This window comes from Eublepharis macularius, chromosome 6, assembly GCF_028583425.1.
Source record: "Eublepharis macularius isolate TG4126 chromosome 6, MPM_Emac_v1.0, whole genome shotgun sequence".
Classification (NCBI taxonomy): domain Eukaryota; kingdom Metazoa; phylum Chordata; class Lepidosauria; order Squamata; family Eublepharidae; genus Eublepharis; species Eublepharis macularius.
The window spans coordinates 44,559,785-44,585,993 of NC_072795.1; the positions used below are offsets into that span (position 1 = coordinate 44,559,785).

Below are 26,209 nucleotides of genomic sequence, written 5' to 3' on the forward strand. Positions count from 1 at the left end.
TAAATGGCAAAGAACATGTTATTGTTTCATTAGTTATCGCTAATAGTATGCTGAGAATAATTGCTCAGTATGGCTTGGGCTGAATTATTGGTTTGCTTGATGCCAAAGCCAAGATCTAGAAAAAGACCAAATGTGCATATCATACATTTTCTGATTCACTATTAACTAGAATTTGTAGCAAAACAATGATACATGTGCAAGATAATTACCATTTTGATCATTCCATATTGGTGGGAATGATGCTTCAGTGTAATTCTAAACAGAGTTACATCCTTCTAAATCCATTGAAGTCCATGGACTTAGAAGGGTATAATTCTGCTTAGGGTGACACTGTGTGTGTGTGTGTGTGTGTGTACTTTCCGCATCAGTTTTTGTTTTTCTTATGAAGAATATTTTGAATGTATTGTCCTTAATTATTAAAAAGCTTTTGGCTTCTGCAAGGAAACCAGGAAATTACAGAATAATCAGGGGAAATTTACACCAATTAGCTGTTTTGATAGAAAAAAGGAATGTTGACCAGATGGGGAATGTTATCCATTAGCTGGTATAGCATGCCAAAAAAGAAGATTTGGTATGAGGGTTGGCTCATTCTTTTGATGCAGGTTTTATTCCTTTATATTTTTGAAACCACAAGAAAAATGGCATAACAAACCCACTTTTCTCAGAATTATTTGGTTTAGCTCATTAATTACATCAAATCTCAATCACTACCATTATAACTATCCCACATTTTAAAAAATCATGAGAGGAGCTACAATACAGTAATGATGGTCAGTTTTTTCGGATCAATTATTTAACCAATTGCTTTTATGTTTTCTTGCTGTCAAGAATATTCCAAATATTTTGGAATATTAAAGGAACTTGCTGCTCTTCCAAGACTTGGAAGAGCAGCTGTGAAGGTGCTAGAGAAGATCCTTAAAGATAAAGATGCTTCTCTGGGAACCAGATCAAGATAATCCAAACTGTGGTATTCTCCATTACTATGTATGGATGTGAAAGTTGGACAGTGAAGAAAGCTGACAGGAAGAAAATAGATTAATTTGAAATGTAGTGCTGGAAGAGAGTTTAGTGGATACCATGGACAGCCAAAAAGACAAATAAGTGGGTACTAGATCAAATCAAGCCTGAATCTTCCCTAGAAGCTAAAATAACAAAACTGAGGCTATCATACTTTGGTCACATCATGAGAAGACAAGATTCTCTGGAAAAGTCAATAATGCTAGGAAAAGTGGAAGGCAATAGGAAAAGAGGAAGACCTAAATTGAGATGGCTTGACTCAATCCACATCCTCCAGTTTGCGGGATCTGAGCAAGTCTGCTAATGATAGGACGTTTTGGAGGTCTTTCTTTCATAGAGTTGCCATAGGTCAGAGGCGACTTGAGAGCACACACAAAAGAACTTTCAAGCAAATTAGCGTTATATAGGGATTTTATTTTTTCATTCCCTATTTCACTATTGCTTTGAAAATAAAGAAGTGTGCCATTAACATTTTCTCACACATTAAATTAAGGTGGCAAGAACTTGAAGCTCTGTTCACAAGCTCTAGTCAGGCACATAGAAGCTCTGAAATGCCAGGAGTGCAGAGACCCACAAAAAGCAGGATTGTTAAAGGAAGAAATATTTTGTGTAACAATAGAAAATAAACTTTCTTTTCTCAATGGAAATTTCCAGCTCTTCAATCTGGAGCGCTAATATTCTGAATAGCGGCCCAAGATTTCTTCAGTTTAAGATACAGGTACTTCCAGCCCTGTCTCTGGCTGTCTAAGGCTGCATATCTCAAACCCGGGCCCTGGTTGATAACATTCCTCCTTCCTTTCTACTTGCTTACTTGGTGTCATTTTGTTGGTAAAAGGAGTAGAAAAGGGACTGGACAGAAACCAAGGCCCACTACGGTTCCACTCAGCAAAATAAGCTAGTTTGTGCTTTTCAACTTCCAAAAATATAACCATGAAATCAGTGCACAAAGTCCTCTTTAAAACTTACATTTGATAGGAGATCAGTTCTAGTACTGTGGCTGCTGAGATCTGCCTGGCATTATGCCCAAACAATACAAAAAGAGAGAGGCACGGACCAGCCAACCAAAACGATGTGTGTAACCATGCCCGACTAACTATGCAGCATATGTGCTGTATAGACTATTACTTTCAATAAAGGAGCTTTAATAAACCATTCAATCAACAATTCTTGCACTCCAAATATGTCATAAATACTGAAGGTGTGAATTTAATATTTCAACCACTAGGGTATATCATCCACAGTAAGTCATACTTTATCCATAACGTGTATAGGTACATAAACAATGTTACCATCTGCAATATCAATCAATATTTCCAATACAATCAGTGTAACTGCTGACGGGTTCGCCAGCAAGAGGTTCCCGCATTATGCCCGACAGCAACAACTGCAGTGATCATACAAAGGTTGTGTTTCTCAATACCAGCCATTTCTCTGTGTTTTATTTAGCACTGTGAAATCATGCCTTTTTTCCTTCAGTATGTGTTCAGAACAAAGTCATTTGAAGAAAGGACTGTGCATGAGGAGCTAGCCAAGAATATGACTGGTCTTTTGAAGACAAATGATCAAAGAACAGTGAAACATGTTTTAAAGGTGAATCCCTCTCTTTGTCCTTTTTCCAGATTGGCAGCAATTGCCTATTTGTCCATTCCATATAGCATAGAATAACATACCAGAACACTCTCTCTCTCTCTCTCTCTCTCTCTCTCTCTCTCTCTCTCTCTCTCTCTCTCTCTCTCTCTCTCTCTCTCTCTCTCTCTGTGTGTGTGTGTGTGTGTCTTGGAAATCCAGGGTAAAACTACATGTTATATGAAGTCCCGTGATACTTTCAATCAGCAGTTTTATCTTTTACTGTGTGCTGCTGCTGAGTATTGTACTAGTATTGTTTTTGAGTAACTGAGGTTATTTTTATTTAAGATAAAAATTGTAAAGTAAGGGGAAACAATAAAAAGATGCAATCAACAATAATTCATGTTTTTGTGACAATTTCTCTCTGTTCATTTAGCATTCCTGGTTCTTTTTTGCAATCATCTTAAAATCAATGGCACAGCACTTGGTTGATACAAAACGAGTACAGGTAAGATTGAGTATAGATTAGCAGATGTCAATACTTATGCATGACAATATTTAACCATAGCTTACTTGACCTCGGACTTCAATGAGGAAATACTTTTTTTGCTTTGTTTCAAAGGAACTAAAATTGAGAAACCTGGATAATAAGATGGTTGTTGTGGGTTTTCCGGGCTGTATTGCCGTTGTCTTGGCATTGTAGTTCCTGACGTTTCGCCAGCAGCTGTGGCTGGCATCTTCAGAGGTGTAGCACCAAAAGACAGTACACCTCTGAAGATGCCAGCCACAGCTGCTGGCGAAACGTCAGGAACTACAATGCCAAGACCACGGCAATACAGCCCGGAAAACCCACAACAACCATCGTTCTCCAGCCGTGAAAGCCTTCGACAATACACTGGATAATAAGCTTTTCAATTTTAGTTCCTTAAAAACAAAGCAAAAAATCCATATAAGACATGGGCCGATTCCAGATGGCCAGAAATTGCAGTTTTTCTGCAGAAATAATCGCTTACCGGCCACGCGTTCACTTTCATCTCCATCCGCTTTGTCTCGCAGCGTGCCGTGCCATCCCGCTTCCGGATGTTCGCACGGCCAACTGAGGTACCTGGGATTGGTTGTTTCCTCCCCGTCACAGTTGACGTTGGGGGCCTTCATTGGTTCGCATTTCAGTTTTTTTAAAAAAAATTTTTTTACTTGTTTTGCGCAAATGCGCAAACGCGCAGGTATGCGAATATGCAGCGTCAACTTTTGTGCACTTTTGTGCATTTGTGTGCATTTGCGCAGTTTGATGTGCGCAAACGTGCAACTGCGCAAATGGCGCCCGGTTTTAAAAAAAAAATTAAGGGAATATTGTTGCCGGCCGGCAAAGGAAGGAGGGAAAGGGGAGGGCCTCTCCGCGGCGACGAAGCATCCAGAGGTGTGCAAACCCACAATACCGCGTTCACACCGTCTGCTTATAGAGTGCAACCAAGCGCCATGGACCGCAGGTAAGCCGGGATGGGAAATTGCGGGTTTTTACGAGTGAGGCCGCTGAAAAAGCGAAAGTACTCACTCTATTTGTGCCCATCTGGAATCGGCCATGGTCCCTAGAGGAGACTGAGGCTATTCCCTTCACTTCTCCCAGGCCAGTATTTGTGGGTTTCTTGCTAGGACAAATATACTTTGTTGGATAATGCTGCATGGGCAACTTTCTCAGTTGGGCAGGAGGATTTTTGCTTCGAAGAGATCCCATGTTCAGATAAATTAAATACACCCTGTGGAACTGCCGTCCCTAAAAGCTTCCATTTCCTGTACATAGGTTAAAAGCTTTACAGAAAAAATAAACTGGAATTTTGTGGTGCTTGACTAATACAATTTAATTCCAGCATAAGCTTTCATGGACTACAGCCCATGGAATATAATTATGTTAGTATTTTAAGGTGCCCTGTCTATTTTTCCTGCAATAGACTAACATTACTGCAATAGACTAGCATTACTGGGTTTGCTTTAACAGCATTTGAAAAATCCTTCCCTATACATTATACTAAGGCATGCAAAATTAAATTCAGATCCCTCAGGCTTCATACGTGCTGTAGCACTGACTACCCTGCTGTGAAACATTGGGAATTGTTCCCACAAATGGCCGTGCTGTGAATGAGAACTCTGTACGGAGGCTCTGAAAAATAAGCTGCAGGGGGTGATGCATGGAAATGGCCAGCCAGATCAAATCCACATCTGGCAGGGAAAGGAGACAACAAGGCCCCATCTGCTGCTTCCCTCATTCTGAGAAGTAATTGGACACATCCTGGATGTACACACGATCTTTGTTATTGCCTATCTGTTGGAACCAAGGCCACGATTACTTCAGCCTAACTATTTCATTGGACTGTCACGTAAACTTGAGCTTTTGAAAATACAAAACTATAAGACTTTTGTGCAAATTTCCCAGTTGTTAATAAAAGTTGAGTTGTGTTTGTGCTGAAGAACTTCTTTGCATGCACTACAGTTTCTAATTCTGTATCTATGTCAGTCTGAAAGATTTCCTAACTTTTGATCCAGGCATAGGAGCCATCCTGAATATGCTATAGACTCACTTGACATCATCAGAAGGCTGTTGTCACTTAAAGTCTGTATCACTAATTCCAACAACTTAATTAGGACTGCTCTCCAATGTATCATTGTTTCGGTTTGTTTCTTGGGGTTAAGATGGGCTAGTTAGTGTCAGTATTATATTCTGATTCTAAAGAAGCTGCTGTTGTCTGTTCAGCTTCTTCGCAACCAGCGGTTTCCAGAATCATTCCAAAATGAGCTGGACACGCTCATTATGGTCTTATCGGATCATGTTGTTTGGAAACACGGAGATGCTCTTGAAGAGACAAAGAATGCAAACCACAGTGTTGGCAGGTTTCTGAAGGTAAGCTGCCTTTACAATAAATAGCCCTTGTTTAGCCCTTACTGAGATCAGATGATTTTCATGGTACAGACCCCACAAGGCCATTACATACAGTGTCCAAGAGCAGACCTCTCCACACTGATGTAACTGAAATGTTGCTTTGTCCTTCATGTTGGGTGGGTGTGAAACATTGGGAATTGTTCCCACAATGTTTGGCATTCCAGAATCAATAGCAATTTACAGGGCGTCAGTAAGCTGTGCTCCTTGGCTTTCTGATGTAAAAATAATAGATGCCTATAAAATGCAAGAACAAAGTTCATGTAATTTTATTCTGTCAAAGTATTAACAGCCAAGGGAGGAAGGCCACTGCCCACTGGAGAGTAACAAGTATTTTTTTACAATTCAGAAGTGTCGATTTGCAAAAAAAAAAAAAAAAAGTGCTAGAAGTGCTCTATTATGTAAACAATGAATATAATAAATGCAATTTTATGTATACAATATATAACAGTAAGATTTCTAGGAAGAGTTCAAAAAGTAGCTTAACATTAAACACCAATTTCCAATAGACACACCATACACTTCTTTCTATAGAGAAAGAAGTAACAATCACAACATATTTATGGACTAGAGAAGTTGTTACTTACCTGCAAAATGTATTTCTAGTGTTTGACTATTTATGTATAAGAACTAGTATTTATTGCATTAAGCTGTTCAGACTTATAATATTATGTATGGTGTGTCTTTGTTTACATAGTAGCGCACTTCTAGCACTTACAAAAAAAATTGCAGATTGACATTTCTGAATTGTAAAAAAAATACTTGTTACCCTCCGGTGGGCAGTGGCCTTCCTTCCTTTTCAGTTCAGTCTGGGGGAGCCCCTCTCCTTGTTTTTCATTCTTGCCATGGGGAAAGTATTAACAGCAGCAAACTTTATTGGATCTGAGTGCCAAGGCCAAAATGCTGCTTGGGAGGGATAGATTTACTCGTTATTAAACAGCTATTAGCTGCCTTTTCCCCTGAAGTTCTATATCTTTTACACTGCATGGCAGGCCGAAATTCAACCAGTATTGCTCTTCCAGACAGATAGATGCACCATTTGTCAAGTGTGGTGTAACCTGTTTGACCTTTACAAGCTTTGCTTTGGGCCACAGACTACCAATTACATTTTTATGGAGTTGTAAAAGCCACAAAATCCTTGTTTCATAGGTTAAAAGGAGGAGAAGCACAAGCAGTTAGGTCTCACAAATAACCCTGTGAGGTTGGTCATTATTACCCATACATTACAGTTGGAGAGCTGAAGCTGATGCTTACAACATACTCTCAAATTTTAAAAATTTGAACCGTACATACATTCTGAATTCCATAGTGCTGGTTACAAAAGTTGACTTTGCTTGTTGATTCAAACATCATGGCTTGAATATTTGGCCCCAGAGGGAGAATATACTTTACAAAGGACTGGATCTCATGCCCAGGCAGCATCAGCACATGGCAAGGTGGGGCAGCTGCCAAGGCCCAGGGCTTCTGGTGGGGCCCACTGCTGCTGACTCCCTAGTCATGCATCTCCTCTGGTGCCTGCACTCATACCCTTCCACTGTCTGTTTTTGAGTGCTCTGTAATCTCTGCTGTCTACTGCGTATGCTATCTAGCGATGCTGCAGAAGGGCATGTGGGTGGTGCATGAACCATTCTGGTGACCATGGCAGTGGCACTCCTAGCTGCATCCTGCACCACTGGGGAAGGACGTGCAGGAAATGTGGGCAGCTGTGACAGAAAGTGGTGGGAGAGCTTGTGAGTGGGCAAAGGAAGGACACAGAGACAAATGGGGACACATAGGTGGGAGGGCAAGAAGGGGAGTCTAGTAGTGGTCTTAGTGGGACCCCTGAGCTCTCTCTGCCCAAGGCCCTCCCAAAACCTGGCACCCTCCATGAGCCCATGGATCCGTTTGGCTAGTGACGATGCTTTTCTTCAGTGGAAGGAGCCTTCCCCTGATGTAAGACAACCAGCATCATGCAAAGAGGAAGGCTCCTTTCCACTGGAGGAATGCACCTTCTCTAACAAAACAGATCCATCAGACACATAAAGTTATTTGACAATATGATAATACTGGTTCTGTGCTGCATGTTTTATATTGTAAACCTTACCTTGGTATATAATTAAAATAGTTTTGTTGTTGTCTTAGCAATGTTTCACATTCATGGATCGTGGATTTGTCTTCAAGTTGATCAATAGCTACATAAGTATGTTTGGACCAGGTGACCACAAGGTAAGAAAGCTAAGAAAATAAAGTGTACAGCATAGTACCTTCCAGGACTGATGTGAAGAAAGAGTTGATGTTGAATGATCTCTCTGGCTCTCTGTCTCTGTCTCTCTCTCTCTCAAAATGTTGGAGCTCAGGGGCACCCAATGAAGCTGATGAGAGATATATTTAAAGGGGATTAGAGATGGATTCGTGGAACATAGATATATCATTGACATTGGAAAAGAAAAGTAATTCCATAATTAAAACCAAAATTTTTGCTAGAAATGTTTTGAAATTATGGGGCTGAGCAGGGAATATAGCAGACTGTTTCTAGCAGCATCTATTTGATAATAGAGACATGAACCAGGTGTAAATCTAGGAGTCCTTTCAACCTGACAATGTGCCCCAGTTCTTTATTGCAAATCTAACTCATCTTCTGCAGAGTATCTTTTTATCCTTCCATGGTCATTCTCTACTTTGTAGTTTTGCACCTGGAGATGCTGTTGCTCTCTAATTTGATAAAAAATCTGGGTGCAATTGTCTGTAGCAGGATCATTGGTACATTTGATGTCAAGACTGCAAATGTCAGACATACCCACTAGACCCACACTATAACCTGCATACGTGAACCATTTGATCTTAATGTACAACCTTGTCTGTCTCTGTTTGTCTATCATAGTGTATTCCATCTTTTCATCAAGAAGCTCAGAGTATTATATAGACTCTCTTATTTCTCCTTAAAACAATCAGGAAAGTTTAATAGGATGCAATGATAAAGAGGCAAAATGAAATAATACCATGTAGAACAATAATTGTGTGTAAACAGACTAAGATGATGCAACAAAGCTTTGAGACAGGACCTTAATGTGTGATTTGGTACTTATCTATTGACACATGTTATGTGTGTGACATAAAAAGTAGGGACCCTTGTGGAAATTGTGGGTGAGACATATATCCTCCTCGCCATCTTCTGCCCCTGTTTACCTGGCTTCTTTCCCTGGCAGGGACTGGGGCAGCTGATGGAGAAGGAAGGTTGGAGAAAGGAGGGCCGTGCCTGTTAATCTTCTTTCCAGTGAGGAAGGAAAAAAACAGCAGCCAAAAAGAGGAGGCGCTGCTGCCGCCTTGATTCTGCTTTTCTGTAGCAGCTGCTGCCACCAAGCACTGCACGCCTTCAGTTCCTACCCCCAGGAGATCTCTTTCCTATTCCCCCTAGTAGTTGTTGAGGTCTGTAGGACAGTGGCAGTATGTGTGCTACGAGAGAGCCTGTAGTCCAGGCCTGCAAATCTGAATCTGGAATAAACTTAAGACATAATTGGCTCATGTGCATTTTTTCTTCATTATTTTCATACTTAGAAGAGATTATACTGCGGGCTGATCCCAGTCTCTCAGGAAACTGAACTGTGCATGTAACCATCTGAAGAATCATCATGTGTGGTTCTGTCAGTAGTTCATGTTAATTTAATTTTTGAAACTCAATACATTCTTTAAACATTCACTGCATCCACAACTATTTTCAGCTTTTCATCGAAACTTCTGTATATACATTGCTGCACCATCTAGAAAACAAGCCACTTCGCTGGAATCTGTGCTTTCTATCCAGGGCCATTATTTATGTCTTTTTCAGTAAGCAGAGGCACTAAATGGGCCTCCACCCCCACGTGGTATGTTTACCAGCTACTCTGTTACAGTACAGGAAAAGTTTGCGTCACCAATTCACAAAGAGTTTGCTGTCAACACATGGAAGACTCTTTATCTTCAATATCTTTGAAGTCTGGACTGTTACTGCAGGTGTGGGCTCCTGAGGAAATGCTTCCCCACAAAGAAAAAAAATGCTTGTGCTTAGAAGACTAGAATCCAGAGAGAAGCCTAGCCTTTCCCTAATATGCCAGCTTTCTATGCATAGGAGTGTTTTTCATGGGGAGTGTTCCATCAAATGAGCCCCCAATTGCAGTTTAAACTGGCAAATGCATCACTACATTGAGAACGAAGCCCTGACTTATTCTGTGACAACCCCACTGAACATCTGCTTGTTAAGCATTATGCTCTGTAATGCAATGCCTGTGTCAAACTTGCTTGCCTCATTGCTTGCACTACTAAAAATTAATGGGAAAAGCTTTCCAGATGTGGAGTTTATTCAAAAGTGAGAGAGCCTTTGCCTGTACTGCTGTTTTCTAAGGTTCTAGGCCCAAAAAGATTTGAGTTCCTTTAGGGCACATCCAGAGGTCAAATGTTCTTGATTGATCCTAACTAGCTAAATAATATGCCCTGTTTAGAAAGCACTGATTCAAATGAACTAATGCATTGTTGTGTCAGTTGCTGCTAGTCTAAATAGATTAGCCCTTTCATCAGAGATAACAAAGCTTCATCCAGAGTCTGTGGCCTCTTCTTACATGCCCAAGGTAATGCCAATCACCACTTTGGGGTCAGGAAGCAATTTTCCCCAGGCCGGTTTGGCTGGGGAGGCTGATGGTGTTTTGGTATCTTCTGGGCAGGATGCAGGGGTCACTGGGTGTGTGTGTGGTTGGGGGGGGGGGGTAGCTGTGAATTGCCTGCATTTTTCAGGGAGTTGGGACTAGTTGACCCTGGAGGTACCTTCCAACCCTAATGATTCTATCATTAGTAGTTATATCGTAGGATGTTTTTACACATCTTTAAAATAGTGTGATACTCACAGAAGGCTGCCAGCTTCCTCATGCAATTTTTGATGCCATCCATTTACAAATTGGAGGCAGGCAGCCAAGAAAGTACCATCATCACAGATAGAATCAAAAATCGTACGAGGAAGCCATCAGCCTTCTGTGAATATTGCGCTTTTAAAGACATGTGAACTAGGTATATTTCCCCCTCATTCCCAATATAGTTCTGTAATTCCAGAAGAAAGCTGCCATCTGGAAGCAGCACCTTAAACATTGTTTCTTAGAAACATGGCTTCAAAGAATGCCTCTGTGTAGTTGCTTTGAAAATCAGAAAGTGGGAAATTCAGGAAGTACTACAAAAAAAGTATGCATGGTTTGAGTAGCTGTAATAAAGAGGCAGCAGAAAAACAAGTTTGGGTTATTCTTCTTTTCCTGATGTATGTCAGCAAGGAGGAAAGATTAATGCTTATATGAGGAATTACAAATCAATTAATATTGTAATGTTTCAGATTTTGTTCCAATATAAATTTGACTTTCTTCAAGAAGTATGTAACCATGAACACTTCATTGCTCTGTGCCTACCTATGAGATCTGCAAACATTCCAGGTAAAGATTTTTTTCTTTACTGCTTTAGCTAGTAAAAGGAGCAACATATAAGTGAAGAATAAAAAGTGGGATTTTTTAAAATGAATTTTTGTTATGTTTTGTATCATGAGCTGTCCTGAACTATAGAAGGGGCAGGTTAGTACCATAAATAAAGCAAAAAAGAAAAACCTGTATCATGCGATGTTGACACGTATTGCAATATTTTTGAGAAGCCAAAACATGCTACAGCTGGCAATGAACACAAGCAACCATTTTCTTGGGTATTTCTAGCAGAAGAGATGAGGTTACTTGGCAATGTCCCAAGTTCAATTTTTAAGCATGAGCAAATAAATACCAACTTTTTGATAAAATAAACTAAAGCATCTATCCACATCCCCTATTAAACTGTACCAAGACAGGTTTGAGGGAAAAAACAATGTTCAGTACACATCTTCTGCATCAAACATGATGACAATTAATACAAAGGAAAAGAACACTTTATATGAAACACTTTTGCTTGATATGGATTCAAGAGCATGGAGCTCAAATGAGCAATCCATCAGTATACAGAGTGTGGATGGATGCCCCATTTCCCTTCTCTATTAGTCCCTTCTAACCCCAGGAAAGTTGACCCTGTGATTGCAGGAACTGCACAGCTCCACTGATAAAAGAGGGGAAAGGATGATTTTTTTTCTTTGTCCCCCCTTCCCCCCATGCCAGTTGGTTAATACAGGTTCTGCAACCCCAAGAATCACCTTCCAATGTGCAGAGTTTTTGCACATTCATGTTTCTTGCCCACAGCTGTACTGTAAATCTGGTTTGTATAGATGCAACTTAAGACACAATATAATGGTCAAAAGAACTGATCTTAAGAACCTCATCCAAAGCCATTGTTTCATAAGGATTATCAAAATAGACTGATTAACAATTTGATTACACTGATTACCAAAAACATAATCTTTGTCCTTTCCTCCTTCCCTATATTACTCTAAAATGATTTAAGACCCAATAACACCATCAGAAACAACACAGCAGTTTCATGCATCAGGTAAGAATCAAATTATGTTCTGTTTTCCACCATCGTCAGTTGAATGTGCAGGCATAGCAAATAGCTATTGGGGCAAATGGCAGATCAGGGGACAATATCAATTGTATAATGACATGGTAGAAGACTTTAGGAGATTTCTATCTTATCTAGTTTAGCTGTATAACAATCCTATGTAAAAGTCCAGCTACTAATCTACACCTCATGAACAGTACAATGAAAGAAACATTTCTCTTTGGTGGTTGTTTAGTTTGTTCAGAGACTGGTCCGGTAAAAAGCTGTGGAAGCATAATTAGGTAGCTGCCTTAAGACTGATTTCTTGGTTGGAATAATAGTGAAGGAATAATCTAAGTCTTTAACTGTGTGAGTTTTAAATGTACAATAACTATATAGCCTGTTTTCTTTAAGATGTTCCAGAATACACAGTGACAAATGAGTTTTGCCGGAAGCATTTCTTAATTGGATTACTGCTTCGGGAGGTTGGGTTTGCGCTCCAGGAGGACCAGGATATTAGGCACATGGCCTTGGCAGTTCTCAAAAATCTCATGGCAAAACATTCATTTGATGATCGATATGCAGAGCACGTAAGCAAATTCTCTGCCATATTTATGTATTACACAAACCTTTTGAAATCTACCACCTGACTATCTACAGTGAGGATTAATCTCTTTGAATTTCTGTTTCCAGGAGAAACAGGCACAGCTAGCAAACCTCTATATGCCTCTCTATGGCATGCTTTTGGACAACATGCCAAGAATCTATATGAAGGACATGTTTCTTTTCAATATAAATACGTCCAATCAGGTAAATCAGGTGGATGCCCAGACCTGTGTTGGGTGGCCATTTCATTTTTGACAGGATGCAGGACAAACATTTATTCCTCAAGACTTGCCTCTAATCATTGAATAATATTTTTTCAGCAATATAAATATATTTAATCAAATTACATTGTTTTGAACTAATTAGAAAATGTTACCCTGCCATATATCTTCCCTGGGGACGTTCATGAGAATATACTAACCAGTATTCATTTTTATGGATTAACTACAGAAAATCCAAAAGACAAACTGCATGAACTAGTTGCCAAAGCAACGCATTCTGCTTTTCAAACAGACAAGCAGGCAACCTGCAAATAACTCACGGGGGTAGGGAAATCCCGTGTTTCCACTGGATCCCACTTCTAACCCCCCCCCCCCTTTCACCTCTGCCTCTTCATTTTCCTCCTCAATCCTCCTGATGCTTCCCCTACCACCTCCCTCCCTCCCTCCCTCTCTGTGTCACACACACACACATTCTTTTTCTCCTTGCCACAAGGCTTAAATGCAGATATAGTCCACATACTCAAGTTATACTAGTTCTCAATAGTGGTAGAAGTTGCATGTTCGAAAGCATCTCCAAATAAAAATCAAGCCCAACATGAAAACCTTACACATGTTTAAATGTCTCATATGACTTTATTTTGATATGGGTTTGCATTCACTCTTTGCAGAACAATCCCTCCCCAACAGGAAATATGAGATGATACAGTTGGGTGAGGACTGTACCACATCAAGAGTTGAATATTTGATTTGGCCCTAAATCAGCTTATTTCAAGTTAGCTGAGTTGTGTGGGCAGTGATGTTGTATGTTGTGATGTGAGCTCTGAAGAGAAGAAAAGATCAGAGAAGAGTAAAAGTGGAAACCGAAAAACTTCTACCATTGCTGAACTGTGAGGCAGGCAGTCTTTGATTCAAATCTCAGTTCAGCTATAAACTTACTGGATACCCGTAGACAAGCCATGATCTCTCCTCTTTAACATCCAGTGATAAAATGGAAATAATAATGTTGGTCTAGTAAATACTACTAAGATAATTTACATGAATGCTTTGAGCACTTAGAAAATGAGCAATTTTAATACAGAGAATGGTGTTTACTAGCAAAAGCTGCATTGTCAAGTTGACTGTAGAAAATCAAACTCTAGGCTATGTACTGTAAGTATTAAATTAAGAAGTAGAGCTTGAATTGTGAAGTGACTAAAAATGTTTCCCCTATTTTTCACTGAAATTCAGGGATCCAGGGATGATTTGAGCACCACTGGAGGACTGCAGAGTCAGGCAGGAATGAAGCATGCAAACTCTGTAGATACCTCTTTTTCCAAAGATGTTCTTAACTCTATAGCAGGTATGAAAGCATTTGCACATAGATGTGTGTCTGTGTTGCTCCACTGTGGTTTTGCCATTTGTAATTTCCACACAGAGTATCTCCTTAACCCATTTTACATGGAAAGCAGGGAAAGAAACTTGCTTATATTTTCAGAAAACGCCTGGTCTAGGTCCTCCCGCTCTCCATTCTTCCTGTAAAACCTAAATGTCTCTCTCATAAATATCTTTATATGAATCCCTTTGCTGGTGATGTCAAGCATCAGCCATTGCTGAACCACTGAACATGAGCCCATTTTGGCATTATTTCTGCAGGATTCAAAATTATTCTTGTTTTGCACTTAGGGCATTTAAATTTCCATGCTTAGGAAAACAAAAAAACTTGAATTTGCAAGTCTGCTTCAAATATGTCACATTATCCTCCACCAGTGTTGTTCTCTAACTGCCTCCAGTCCAAATTGGAGGATAGAAATACTGTTGAATTTACATTCCTATTTCAGAACATGATGCTAGCAGTACTTCAGTGGCCTTTGGGCAATCTGTCTGAAAATGTATTAAGTTTATCCCACACCATCAATAACAAAAATTATCATTGTATTTATTAATATCAACTGACAGACATCAGTGTCTTCATTAATTCAAATGTGTCGTGTTCTCAGCAACAGTTCCAAGTGTACATGCAGCATTTTGAGTTTACCATTCTTATGCTTAGTTTTTGTATCCATCAGCATCCTTTTAGCATGTTCGTTGTGGCTTTTGTTTCCAGCCTTTTCATCAGTAGCTATTTCTGCAGCAAACCATGCTGACTCCAGAGGCTCCTTAGCAAGTCTCGACTCTAATCCAAGCACCAACGAAAAAGTCAGTGAGGGAACTGAAACCTGTGAAAAGGTATATATGTGCATGTGTGTATGTGAGAAGCATCAAAACCAATTTTCGAAAACGGAAATCCCTCCAGCAATGGTAAAGATCCTCTGTATTTCAATCTGACAGATTGTGAGACCCTTGTCTCTGATCGGGTCAGCGCTTCGCTTCGACAAGTTGGATCAGGCTGAGACAAGAAGTCTCTTGATGTGTTTCCTTCATATTATGAAAACCATTTCAGAGGGTAAGAGCAAAAAAAATCCAGCCACCATTTTAAGGGGATTCACATACAAAGTTTCAGGTTTCATTTTCTCTCAGGTGCTTCCTGTGAGCTTTTGCTGAGACTTTTTAATTTTGAGTAATCAATAACTATATATTGTTGTGTCTTTTCCCAGATACGCTGATCTCCTATTGGCAGAGAGCCCCATTCACAGAGATAACAGATTTTTTCAACATTTTAGAGTAAGCTCTAAGGATGTTGGGGGTAATATAGAGTGATACAAATGCAAAATGTAAACGTTTTTACTAATGTATTAAAATTTGGATCTGCATGTTCAGACTTGCGTTTAGGTTTGAATTCTGAAATGCAAATTCTTTTCATTCTATATTTTATTTATTTATGTAATTATTTATTTGGTCAATTTTTATCCTGCTTTTCTCCCCAATGGGGAGTCTAAGCAGCTTGTAAAAGAAAACAAATATAAATACACCACAGTATAAAAACTTAGTCAAAAAACAAAAAGAGACAAGGTGTCCTGAATTAAGGTGTCCAGGTTAATCCATCTAGCCAAGGGCTGTAAGCCGTGATCAAAGGCTCATGCCCCTGGCCACACCCAGTCTATACACACCTGCAGCAAGAGAGAGAGAAATCACGTGGCCTGGTTGTTTCAAGATGGCAGCCACCTTCCCTCATTTCCCCCTCCCACTGAAGAGCCCCTGGCCACACCCAGTTTGTCCCAGGAGATGCTCCCCCCAAGACATGTGCAACTAGCCTGGGCAATGAGCCTTAGTGTTCTTGAATTTTGATGCTCATTTCTCCAATTCCTTTTCCTATAGTGTCTGAAATTGAACCATGTCTGAATAAAGGCCATGTCACTTTGTTGGTTCATGCTTCCATGTACAGAGACCTGAAAAGATTTTCAAAATAAACTCTCCTGAAGCATCATAGATTCTTTCCTTTGTGAAGACAACCAAGGTTTTATGCTCCCTGGTCAACTTCTCGGCTTTTTGAGCCCACCTTTGCCATACTTTTTTTTCAAACCTGTTTGCCATATACATAACTTAAGTATGAAATGTGAGTTGGAGCTTATTTGCTTAGTTATAAAACATCCACAAAGTTAATGGAGGAAATAATCATAGCTCATTCTCTGTCGTTCTCACAAATCCTGTTAAAGTGGAATATGGTTTTATCTTCTGAGTTATCCTCTCTGATTGAAACTGGAAGTCAGGCAAAACAATTCCTTTCAGGGTGGCCTGCCTGTCTGCTTCCAATTGCACAAGAACTTCAGATATGCATATGTGACCAGCTACGGAAACATGTTATGATTGGAGATCTCATTAGCAGCTCAGGCAATATCTCATTGGTGTAACTATAGTTGTACATCCAAATTTCACTGAGCAATCTAGTCAGCAATGAAAATGCTATCTGATAGACGGAGTGTGTTTTAAAGGAAAGAGAGATGGCCATTTGAGTGGTTAGGAAATACAGTGATGCCACCCACTGAAATGCCACCTCAGCTAATGAAGCTGCAGCATTTATTTATTTTTTGCAACAGATGAGTTGCAGTTGGTCCCTTCCTCCAAAAATCATCATCAATACAAATCTATAGTATGAGTTTAAACAATCACTTGTGATATGCACAAGTCACTGCATGCAAAATAAAAGTGTAGTTACTAATGTTTTTAAATTTGGATCTGCAGATTCAGACTTAAATTTAGGTTTGAACTGTGAAAGGTAAATTATTCTCATTCTATGTTTGTTTATTGAGCCCATTTCCATGAACTAGTCCATTATTTAGTCTACTTACAGTGCAATCCTAACGAGAATTATTCCAGTCTAAGCCCATGATTTCAATGGACTTAGACTGGAGTAATTCTTCTTAGGACTGCACTGAGTTATTTAATCCATGTCCAATTTTTCCTGTCAAATGAGGAAAATGTTTACAAGAAATGTTCACAACAAATATTCACAGCAAGAGAGTAAGGAAAAGTCACTCTATTCATTATGTTTTTAGTTGTCAGAAAGACACACTTTAATCCTTGAATCATGGATTATTGGTCTTGTGTGAAGCTCAGATAAAACATACTTCTCTGACTATCTTCATAGGGTTATATGTTGACATCAATCGTAATTATGAGCCAGTTTGTGTTTGCCTTTCTGAATGTTTTGCAGAATTAGCAAAGCGATTTGAGAATCTGTGTTTTCTTTTTCAATCTTTCAGGGTTTGCCTTCAGAATTTCAGGTATCTAGGAAAACGAAATATAGTGAGGTAATTATGTTCTTGTCTGAAAAATCTATGACCAGATATGTCTTAAAATATGCTTTTAAAGATAGTATGTGATTCAAATATACAAATTTCATCCAGATAACCTGTTTTCATAAAAGGCTGTGTTTGAGTGTATTACACTTAGTTTGAAAGTCATTCATGACTAGAAAAGAGTTCAGTAGCACCTTTAAAACTAACCAACTTTACTGTAGCATAAGCTTTCAAGAATCACAGTTATCTTCGTTAAATGCATGGAGGGTAAGAAGAAACTGGTCAGATATATAGGTGGAGAAGGGAGGGGGGAGTAGATGCAATCAATAGCTTCTGATAATGGGATCAGTTTGCTTCTGATAATGAAATCAGTTACTTCTGATAATGAGATAACCATTCATAGTTCCTATTCAATCTAAGCCTGACTGAGTCAAATTTACATATGGATTCCAATTCAGCAGCTTCCCGTTGGATTCTGTTTCTGAAAGGTTTCTGTTAAACTACAGTGACCTTTAAGTCCTTGATGGAACGTCCTGATAGATTGAAGTGTTCTCCCACTGGTTTCTGGATGTTACCATTTTTAATGTCAGATTTGTGTCCATTTATTCTTTTGCGCAGAGTTTGGCTGATTTGTCCAATGTACAGAGCAGATGGACATTGTTGGCACATGAGGGCATATATCATGTTGGAGGATGAGCAGCTGTAAGAGCCAGAGATGGTGTAGTTGATGCCATTGGGTCCTGTAATTGTATTTCCTGGGTAGAACTGGCATCTGAGTAAGTTGCAGGGTCTGGTACCTGTGCTGGTGACTCTGCTAGCTGATTCATGCTTGTAGGTGAGAAGTCATTTAAGGTTGGGGGGCTTTCTGTAGGCAAGGACAGGTCTTCCACGCAGGGCTTGTGAGAGTGAGGCATCATTTTACAGGATGGGTTGTAGGTCACTGATGATACGTTGGATGGGTTTGAGCTGGGAACTATAGGTGACAACCAGTGGTGTTCTGTTGTTAGTTCCTTTAGGTTTGTCCTGGAGCAGGTTTTTTCTGGGTACTAGTCTGGCCCTGTCGATTTGTTTCCTCACTTCATTTGGTGGGTACTATAGCTCCAAAAATGCTTGTTGTAAATCTCTTTAAGTGGGAGTCCCAATTAAGAGCATTGGAGCAGATATGAATGTAACGTAAGGCTTGGCTGTAGACAATAGACCGAGTGGTATGTTTAGGGTGGAAGCTGGAGGCATGTAGATATGAGTATCGGTCTGTTGGTTTCCGGTATAAGGTAGTATTTATTCGTCCATTATGTAGTTGTACAGTGGTGTCCAGGAAGTGTACCTGTTGTGTAGAGTGGTCCAGGCTTAGGTTGATAGTAGGGTGAAAGTTATTGAAGTCCTGATGAAATCTCTCAAGGGCTTCCTTCCCATGGGTCCAAATGATGAAGATGTCATCCAGGAATCTTAAGTATAGTAGTGGTTCCAGTGGATGGGAGCTGAGGAAGCGTTGCTCCAAGTCCGCCATGAATATGTTAGCATATTGTGGTGCCATGCGTGTGCCCATGGCTGTGCCACTCACCTGTAGATATAAGTTGTCACCAAATTTGAAGTAATTGTGAGTGAGTACGAAGTGACAAAGTTCAGTGGCGAGGTGTGCTGTGGTTTTGTCCGGGATAATATTCCTGATGGCTTGCAGTCCATCTGCATGTGGGATATTGGTGTACAGAGGCTCCACATCCATGGTTGCTAGGATGATGTCATCTGGTAGGTTGTCAATGGACTGTATTTTCCTGAGGAAGTCAGTGGTGTCCCGTAAATAGCTGGGTGTGCTGGTGGCATAGGGCCTGAGGATAGAGTCCATATATCCTGAGACTTCTACTGTGATAGTACCAATTCCTGAAACAATGGGGCGTCCTGGGTTACCTGGTTTGTGGATTTTGGGTAATAGGAGAATGTTCCTGGTCGTGGTTCCTGGGGTGTGTCCGTATGGATACGTTCTTGTAAGTAACTGATCTCATTATCAGAAGCAAACCGATCCCATTATCAGAAGCTCCTGATTGCATCTACTCCCCCCTCCCATCTCCACCTATATATCTGACCAGTTTCTTCTTACCCTCCATGCATCTGACTAAGAGAAATGTGATTCTTGAAAGTAGGGCTGTGCACGGGTGGGTAGATTCGGTATCCCCGCTTTGGGTTTACCTGAAGCAGGAAACTGATTCGGAATACCCCCAAATCCGAAGCAGCAAGCCGATTCAGGGTTCGGGAATTGCTTCGGTATGCTCCATGAAGATTCGGAGCATACTGAAGCGAGGGGGGAACTCCCCACCACCACCACCCACCCTCCCCGGGGCAACCCCTCCACCTCCCCCCCCGGGGAGACCGCTCCATCCCCCTTGGGGAGACCCCCCCAACCCTGGGGAGATCCCTCCAACCCTCACCCACTTACCTGGGTTATCAGCTGGGTGGTGGCGGCGGCAGCAGCATAAGGCTGCGTGGCCTGGAGCCAGCTGGCTCCTCTGCCACCGCCACGCTGCCGCCCGGGCTTGCGGGGTGGTGGGGAAGGCTGGAGCCACCTCCTCCGGCCCTTCCTGCCCCTCAAATGGCTGCAGCGTGCCGGCGCCACTGCGGCCATTTGAGGGGCAGGAAGGGCTTTCTCCGCCTCCTCCGGCCCTTCCTGCCCCTCAAATGGCTGCCGTGGCACCAGCATGCTGTGGCCATTTGAGGGGCAAGAAGGGCCGGAGGGGGTGGCTCCAGCCTTCCCCACCACCCTGCAGGCTCAGGCAGCAGTGCAGCGGCGGTAGCAGAGGCGCTGGCCTGGAGCCACCTAGGTGGCGGGGGAGGTGGGGGGTTAATGTTTAAAGGGCCCCGCTGCTGCTTGCAAGCAGCAGCAGGGCCCTTTAAACAAGCCCCGAAGCTTTCCAAAGCATTTCCAAATGCTTCGGAAAGCTTTGCTTCAGTATTCCAAAGTGGGGCCAGTATTCCCCGAAGCGGGGCATGCTGGCCCCGCTTTGGGGGATACTGAAGCATTCCGAATCGGGTTGCTTTGGGTAACTTTACCCAAAGCAAAACCCAAAGCGCACAGCCCTACTTGAAAGCTTATGCTACAGTAAAGTTGGTTAGTCTTAAAGATGCTACTGGACTCTTTTCTATTTTGCTGCTACTGACTAACACAGCTAACTCCTTTGGATCTATGATTCATGACAATGTTAATGTTAAAAAGTTAAGTAATTTGGTAAAATGAAAGAATGGAGACTCAGGGCCCATATGAAAACTTCCAATAGGATGACATCAAAAATGAATGTATTTTTGTCCTTTCCCAGTTTTATTTTTGATTTTACCATGACGCACAGTTTATAATATAACTGGATCCAGAATAGTTTACAAGGATTAGAACCTGAGACCTTCTTGGCTATTCATTTTGGCCCGTCTCAGAAATGTGAGATCATTTTTCCAGCTGCCAAAGGAATTTTTCTTTGGCTAGGTTATGATGGTTTGTTTTTCATTTCATACTGAAACAATGAACTCCTCTGTCTACTGCATTTCCAGCAGCAAAACTGAAAAGGAACTGTGTTAATTGATTTGGGCTTTGTGTTATGTTTTTCCAGTTGTGTTTTTATTTTTCTCAACCATAGATTCAGCTTCTGATATGAGAGAATCATTAGACTTATTATTATCCATAGGAAAATTGCTGCTGCGTTTAAGTTTGTTCAAAGCTCCCAGAATAATGGAACTCTGAAAGGCTCCAACTCATCCTGTCAGACATCAGGGCTTCTGCCCCACTGGTAAGATGCACCGTTTTCCTGGGCTTTCTGAGCTTTACCGATGTGTAACTTGGTACCTCAGCAAGCATGTCAGACCCAGAAATCATAGCTCACCATTTTCTGTAAGAAGTAAATTGCAAACGTGCTATTCCAATTCAGATGGGGAAGGAAGGGGGCATTTAATTCTTTAACCATTACATGGTTTTCTTAATTGAACAGGCTCTCCCATGCTTTGACTAGCATTTTGAAGGGAAAAATACAGGATTTTAAAAGGGCCTGGGTTTTTTTTTTTACTTTAAAAAGAAAGTGAGCATTAAGAGGGGAGCAGAGTTTCAAGTGGTAAAACCAAGCAAGGATTGAAAAATTAAATCCCCTACTCTCCCCTTCCCATGCTGATCAGTTCAAACTGGGGGCAGGCATGGTTACACTTTTCTAGATAAATAGAGATCTTTGATTTTGCCATGTCTATTTTGGTCCTTAATTCCAACCTAAAGGGCTCCAAATGTAGACCTGTTCCTCCTACAGCAATCCCATTCTCTCCTCATCTTCCATTTATCTGGACTTTTTTCACAAGCTAAATTTAGTTTTAAAAAACTATTTGACCACAGTGGTTTTGTAGCTTTTATAATATATACACAAGTGCAACTGCCAAAAAATTCAGGCAGTACTGATGTGAGTTTTCCTAAGCTCATATCCAAGAGCTGATGAACAGGAAGCTTTGATTATAGGATTCCTTAGACGTGGCAAAGTTACCTTGGACTCCATGCATAAACCTACAGTAGCTCTTAAAGCACAAATTTTATTGGAGACACGGCACTGCAGGGGGAGGGGGTAATCTTTTCACTTATGATGTTTTTTTTATTCACTATCACCTCCAAAAAAGCAGACTATGGCGTTATCATGCAGGGGACACTGCTGGACTATACATAAACTGCTTTCTCACATGCACCTCCCGACTCTGGTGTGGGATCCTGTCTCTGTGTATACACTTTTGTGAAATATGAGAGAGAGAGAGAGAGAGAGAGAGAGAGAGACCTGTTTGATTTCGTGGCATGTTAATATTCTGAGGGACCTTCTTGAAGAGGAAGGAATGCAGACTTACTGTTTCACAAACATGTCATTCATTTTGGCCTGTGTGTGGACAATCCCAGGGAGTCATAACACAGACCCATGATTGGGGGGGGGGGACAGCTGTTCAAACACCGCTGGTTGTTTTATCATGAAATAGCATTTTATGCCACATCATTCCTATCATGATGCTCTGGTATGAGCCGAAGTGGAACCTACTTGCAACTCTGGCTGCATAGGTCCTAGAGTCGTAAGAGCCTCTGGGGCAACAGCAACTTTAGGGGTCCCTGTCATTTAGGTCCTTTTATATAGGGTCTTTAATCCACTTTGGCTTCTGAAGGCAAACTGTTTTTTAAAAAGTTTCACTCGTCTAAAGGATAAAATGTCGCCTCCTGTAGTTAATGAAGCTTTAATCCAGGTTTTCCAAACCCTGTTTTGCTCCAATGTTTTATTTATTAAGTGTTGTTGCATTTTATCCTTAAGATGTGTGAAAGCTTTAAAAAAATCCATTTGCCTTCAGAAGCCAAGTAGGTTTAAAGAGTCTATATGAAAGGGTCCTTAGGCAGAGGAAACAGAGAAGGGCAGAAGCAGTCGGTCCCTCTCTCGCCATTGGAGTTGCTGCTCTTATCAAATCTGGTGATTAAGGCTTAAGATCTGGTCAAAGATCTCCCACATCAGGTGTTGATCAGCCTTCAGAATGATGTTGGCAGTATAATTCTCATGATAATGACCCCTCTGCCCATTCAGTCAGCAAATGGAAAGGGAGACTGGGAACAAGCATGCAACACCCCCACCTTTGTGCCATCACCAGTATGTGTAGAGGAAGTGTGCACAGGTATGTTCCCTCCCTGTGACTACGGCACCACTTTCCAAACATTCCTGAATATGGGGAGGAAGCATACGTGTGTTCACTTCCCCCAAGCACAGGCACAGTGCTGATGGGACAGCAGTCACACTGAGACAGAGAAAGGGCCAGCACCCTCATGCCCACTCTTCCTCTCTGCATGTTGATTGAATGCACAGAGGGATTGTGTGTTGAGGGCTAATGCTACTAGTTTTCTTAAAGACATTGTCCTTCCTCAGAAGAACTTGATATTTTTTTTATCCTGCTCAGTGTGTAGACTTTAATATACATTTTGTATTGTATTCTTGTTGTATTTCTTAAGGATTGAAAAATACCAATTACTGCTATAATTGCCTTGTGTTGTCACATATGGCTGGTGCGAATGAAGCATGAGGGGAAATGATCCGTTCTTTCGCTTCTCATTTCCAAATAAAAAGTGATCTCACTTTACAGCTGGAGCCTCTCTGAATGAAACCTTTCTCTAGGCCATTCTATTGTTGCATGTTTACAGGAGAACAAGTGTGAAGGAAAGGCAACTGAGGCGCATAGCACTAACTTCTAACCCTCACTTCACTTTACACCTTACCAAAGAAGGACTTCATTTTTTGACGTGAATTAAATGTTAGGGCTAAACTACACATTCAGGTTTTTAACAAATTGGGTCCAGGTTCCCCAGGCCAAACTGGGTTTCCCCGCACCACAAAACAGCTGCAGAAAATGGCTTTTAAAATATAAAGCAATGCCCATTTGGAATCAAAGCAGCACTGTGGGGGGAGGAAGGTGTCCTGCCTTCCCCCCAAGCCATTTTCCTGTGCAGAAGCAGTGTTGTGGGGGAGTTACTTCCCTGTTTTTGCTGTGCCATGTGCACAGGATATTTTCCTGTGGTTTGGAAGTGGGTCAGTCTTGACTGACGGGAAGTAGCTCCTCCTCTGTTCCATCATCTGGTTGAATCAGATGATCCTTTAGGGGAGGGCTTTTCCCTGGCACACCAGTTTTTTGTCGGCCCTGCTCTTGCAGGGAGTCGAATCATTGTGCTCTTCAGAGCATCGATCCTAGAGAGAGAGAGAGAGAGAGAGAGAGAGAGAGAGAGAAGACGAGGAAAAGAAATCAAATTGCCTCCTGGGGAAGAGGAAGGGCTTGTCCCTCCACCCCAACCCACCCACCACCCACGACCATTGAGGCTTGGGAGACAGAGACGACCTTCCTCGGCCTCAGCTGCAGCCGCGGCAGTGTGCAGCAACCTCAGCGCCAAAAGCAGACAGCGGCACTACGCAGCAGGACAGGGTGGGGGGAGCGAGGCTGGCGCTGGGACCCGACAGCGGCGGTTATGCGCTCCACGCAGCAGAACACCAGGGGGAATAGCGTGGCAGGAGCCCTACAAAGCAAGAGCATCAGGCAAGGAGGAAGGAATGGCACAGGCAGCGAGCGTGTAGCAAGTGCCACGCCACGCAAAAGGCAAGCTCCGCCGAAGCACGCTCACAGCGGCAGTGGCAGGGAGAGCTTCTAAAACCTTTGGAAGCCTGGTAAGTGACCCTTTGGGGCACTGGGAAAGGAGGGGACTTACTCTTGAGTAGGAGCACTGCAGGGGAGCCTGTCTTTCAGAGGTCCATACAGTTCTGATTGGGTTCCTTTCATTTTCTCTGTCTCTCTTCTCCCCCTCCCCCCCCTTTCCCTTTAGGTAGGAAAGTGCTTTCTGGCAGGAATGGCATCCAAGACAGGCATGGAAGGGCCTAGCACTGCTGCAGGCAGGGTTGAAGGCCCAGACTTGTCTAATTCTCCTGCCTCCACTCAATCCTCACAAGGCCCCAGTGGACAATGCCAGGAGGGCAGCCAATTAGACCTTTCAGGGCCAGAGGCCAAAGAAAACCTGCTGGCCTGGATAAAGACAGGTGTTTAAAGAAGTGATGGACACAATTAAGGACCAAGGGACATCACAGAAGGGTGAACCAACCCCAGGGCCAAGAAAGAGAGCCAGGCCCAAACTCTCCTCTACTTGCCCTAAAGCCAAAAGAAGTAGAGGTCAGGGGAAGTACTTGGAAGGAAATTCTAGTCTGTTGAAGGAACTCCAGTCAGACCCAGAGGCCTCAGACCATCACTCTGACAGTGAGGAAGGGGAACTTTCTGATGAACAAGAAGAGAATGGTGACGTTATCCAAACCAGAGGAGTTAGACGTGTTAGTCTGTAGTAGCAAAATCAAAAAGAGTCCAGTAGCACCTTTAAGACTAACCAATTTTATTGTAGCATAAGCTTTCGAGAATCAAGAAGAGAACTTGATTCTCGAAAGCTTATGCTACAATAAAATTGGTTAGTCTTAAAGGTGCTACTGGACTCTTTTTGATTTTGTTATCCAAACCAGACTCTTCCCCCAGGAGGTTTTCTCCAAATTACTTCCCAAGGTTCTGAAAACTCTGGAAATTGCTCAGACAAACACGGGGAAGGAGGAACCAGACCCAGCCTTTCCTCAAGATTTAGAGAAGGTCCTCCCTAAGGTGGGCACTACAAACATGGGAGTACCTCTACCAGCAATTTTTCATAGTAACTTAAAAGCAGAATGGGAAAACCCAGCCAAGCCTAAGATGTACCAATCTGTGTTTAATAAGTTTTACTCCCTGGCCCCCAAGGCGACAAGAAAACTCAAGCTACCAGTGGTGGATGATCCAGTAACCAGCCTGGCCACCACATCAGTACTGCCTATGAGCGTGGAAGGAATGCCCAAGGAGCCATCAGAGAAAATTGAACAGGCACTACAAAGAGACTTTGAGACCTTGCCTGCTTCTCTCAGAGCCTTGGCAACCAGGCCCCTATTCGCCAGAGAAGCATTTACTTGGGCATCTAATCTGGCAGCAGCAGGCAGAGAGGTGCCTAAGAAGGTTAAGAATGAGGTTAAGAAAATAGCTTTGGCTATAGCCTTTGCAGCAGATGCTACTCTTGACTCATTCCAAATGTCCTCAAGAGCGATGGGCTTTAACGTCGCGGCTCAGAGGAATACCTGGCTGAGAAATTGGGACATGGATCCTCCTGCATGGAGCAAGGTAACAGCGATTCCATTCATGGGAGCCAAATTATTTGGAGAAGCCCTAGACAAATATTTGGTGGAGGACGCAGAGAAGAAGAA

At 41.9% G+C, this 26,209-nt stretch overlaps 1 protein-coding gene across 1 annotated transcript in view; it reads left to right on the forward strand.

Moving 5' to 3' along the window:
* The window catches only part of DOCK10 (dedicator of cytokinesis 10), a 173,196-nt gene that overhangs the window by 100,656 nt on the left and 46,331 nt on the right, over nucleotides 1-26,209 (forward strand). The window contains exons 26-39 of the mRNA XM_054982520.1: nucleotides 2,494-2,607; nucleotides 3,020-3,091; nucleotides 5,330-5,476; nucleotides 7,634-7,717; nucleotides 10,839-10,935; nucleotides 11,918-11,962; nucleotides 12,368-12,543; nucleotides 12,647-12,763; nucleotides 14,008-14,119; nucleotides 14,864-14,985; nucleotides 15,088-15,202; nucleotides 15,354-15,420; nucleotides 17,400-17,447; nucleotides 21,101-21,202. Of these exons, the coding sequence (XP_054838495.1) occupies nucleotides 2,494-2,607; nucleotides 3,020-3,091; nucleotides 5,330-5,476; nucleotides 7,634-7,717; nucleotides 10,839-10,935; nucleotides 11,918-11,962; nucleotides 12,368-12,543; nucleotides 12,647-12,763; nucleotides 14,008-14,119; nucleotides 14,864-14,985; nucleotides 15,088-15,202; nucleotides 15,354-15,420; nucleotides 17,400-17,447; nucleotides 21,101-21,202 (1,418 nt within the window). The remainder of the gene's footprint in view (nucleotides 1-2,493; nucleotides 2,608-3,019; nucleotides 3,092-5,329; nucleotides 5,477-7,633; nucleotides 7,718-10,838; nucleotides 10,936-11,917; nucleotides 11,963-12,367; nucleotides 12,544-12,646; nucleotides 12,764-14,007; nucleotides 14,120-14,863; nucleotides 14,986-15,087; nucleotides 15,203-15,353; nucleotides 15,421-17,399; nucleotides 17,448-21,100; nucleotides 21,203-26,209) is intronic.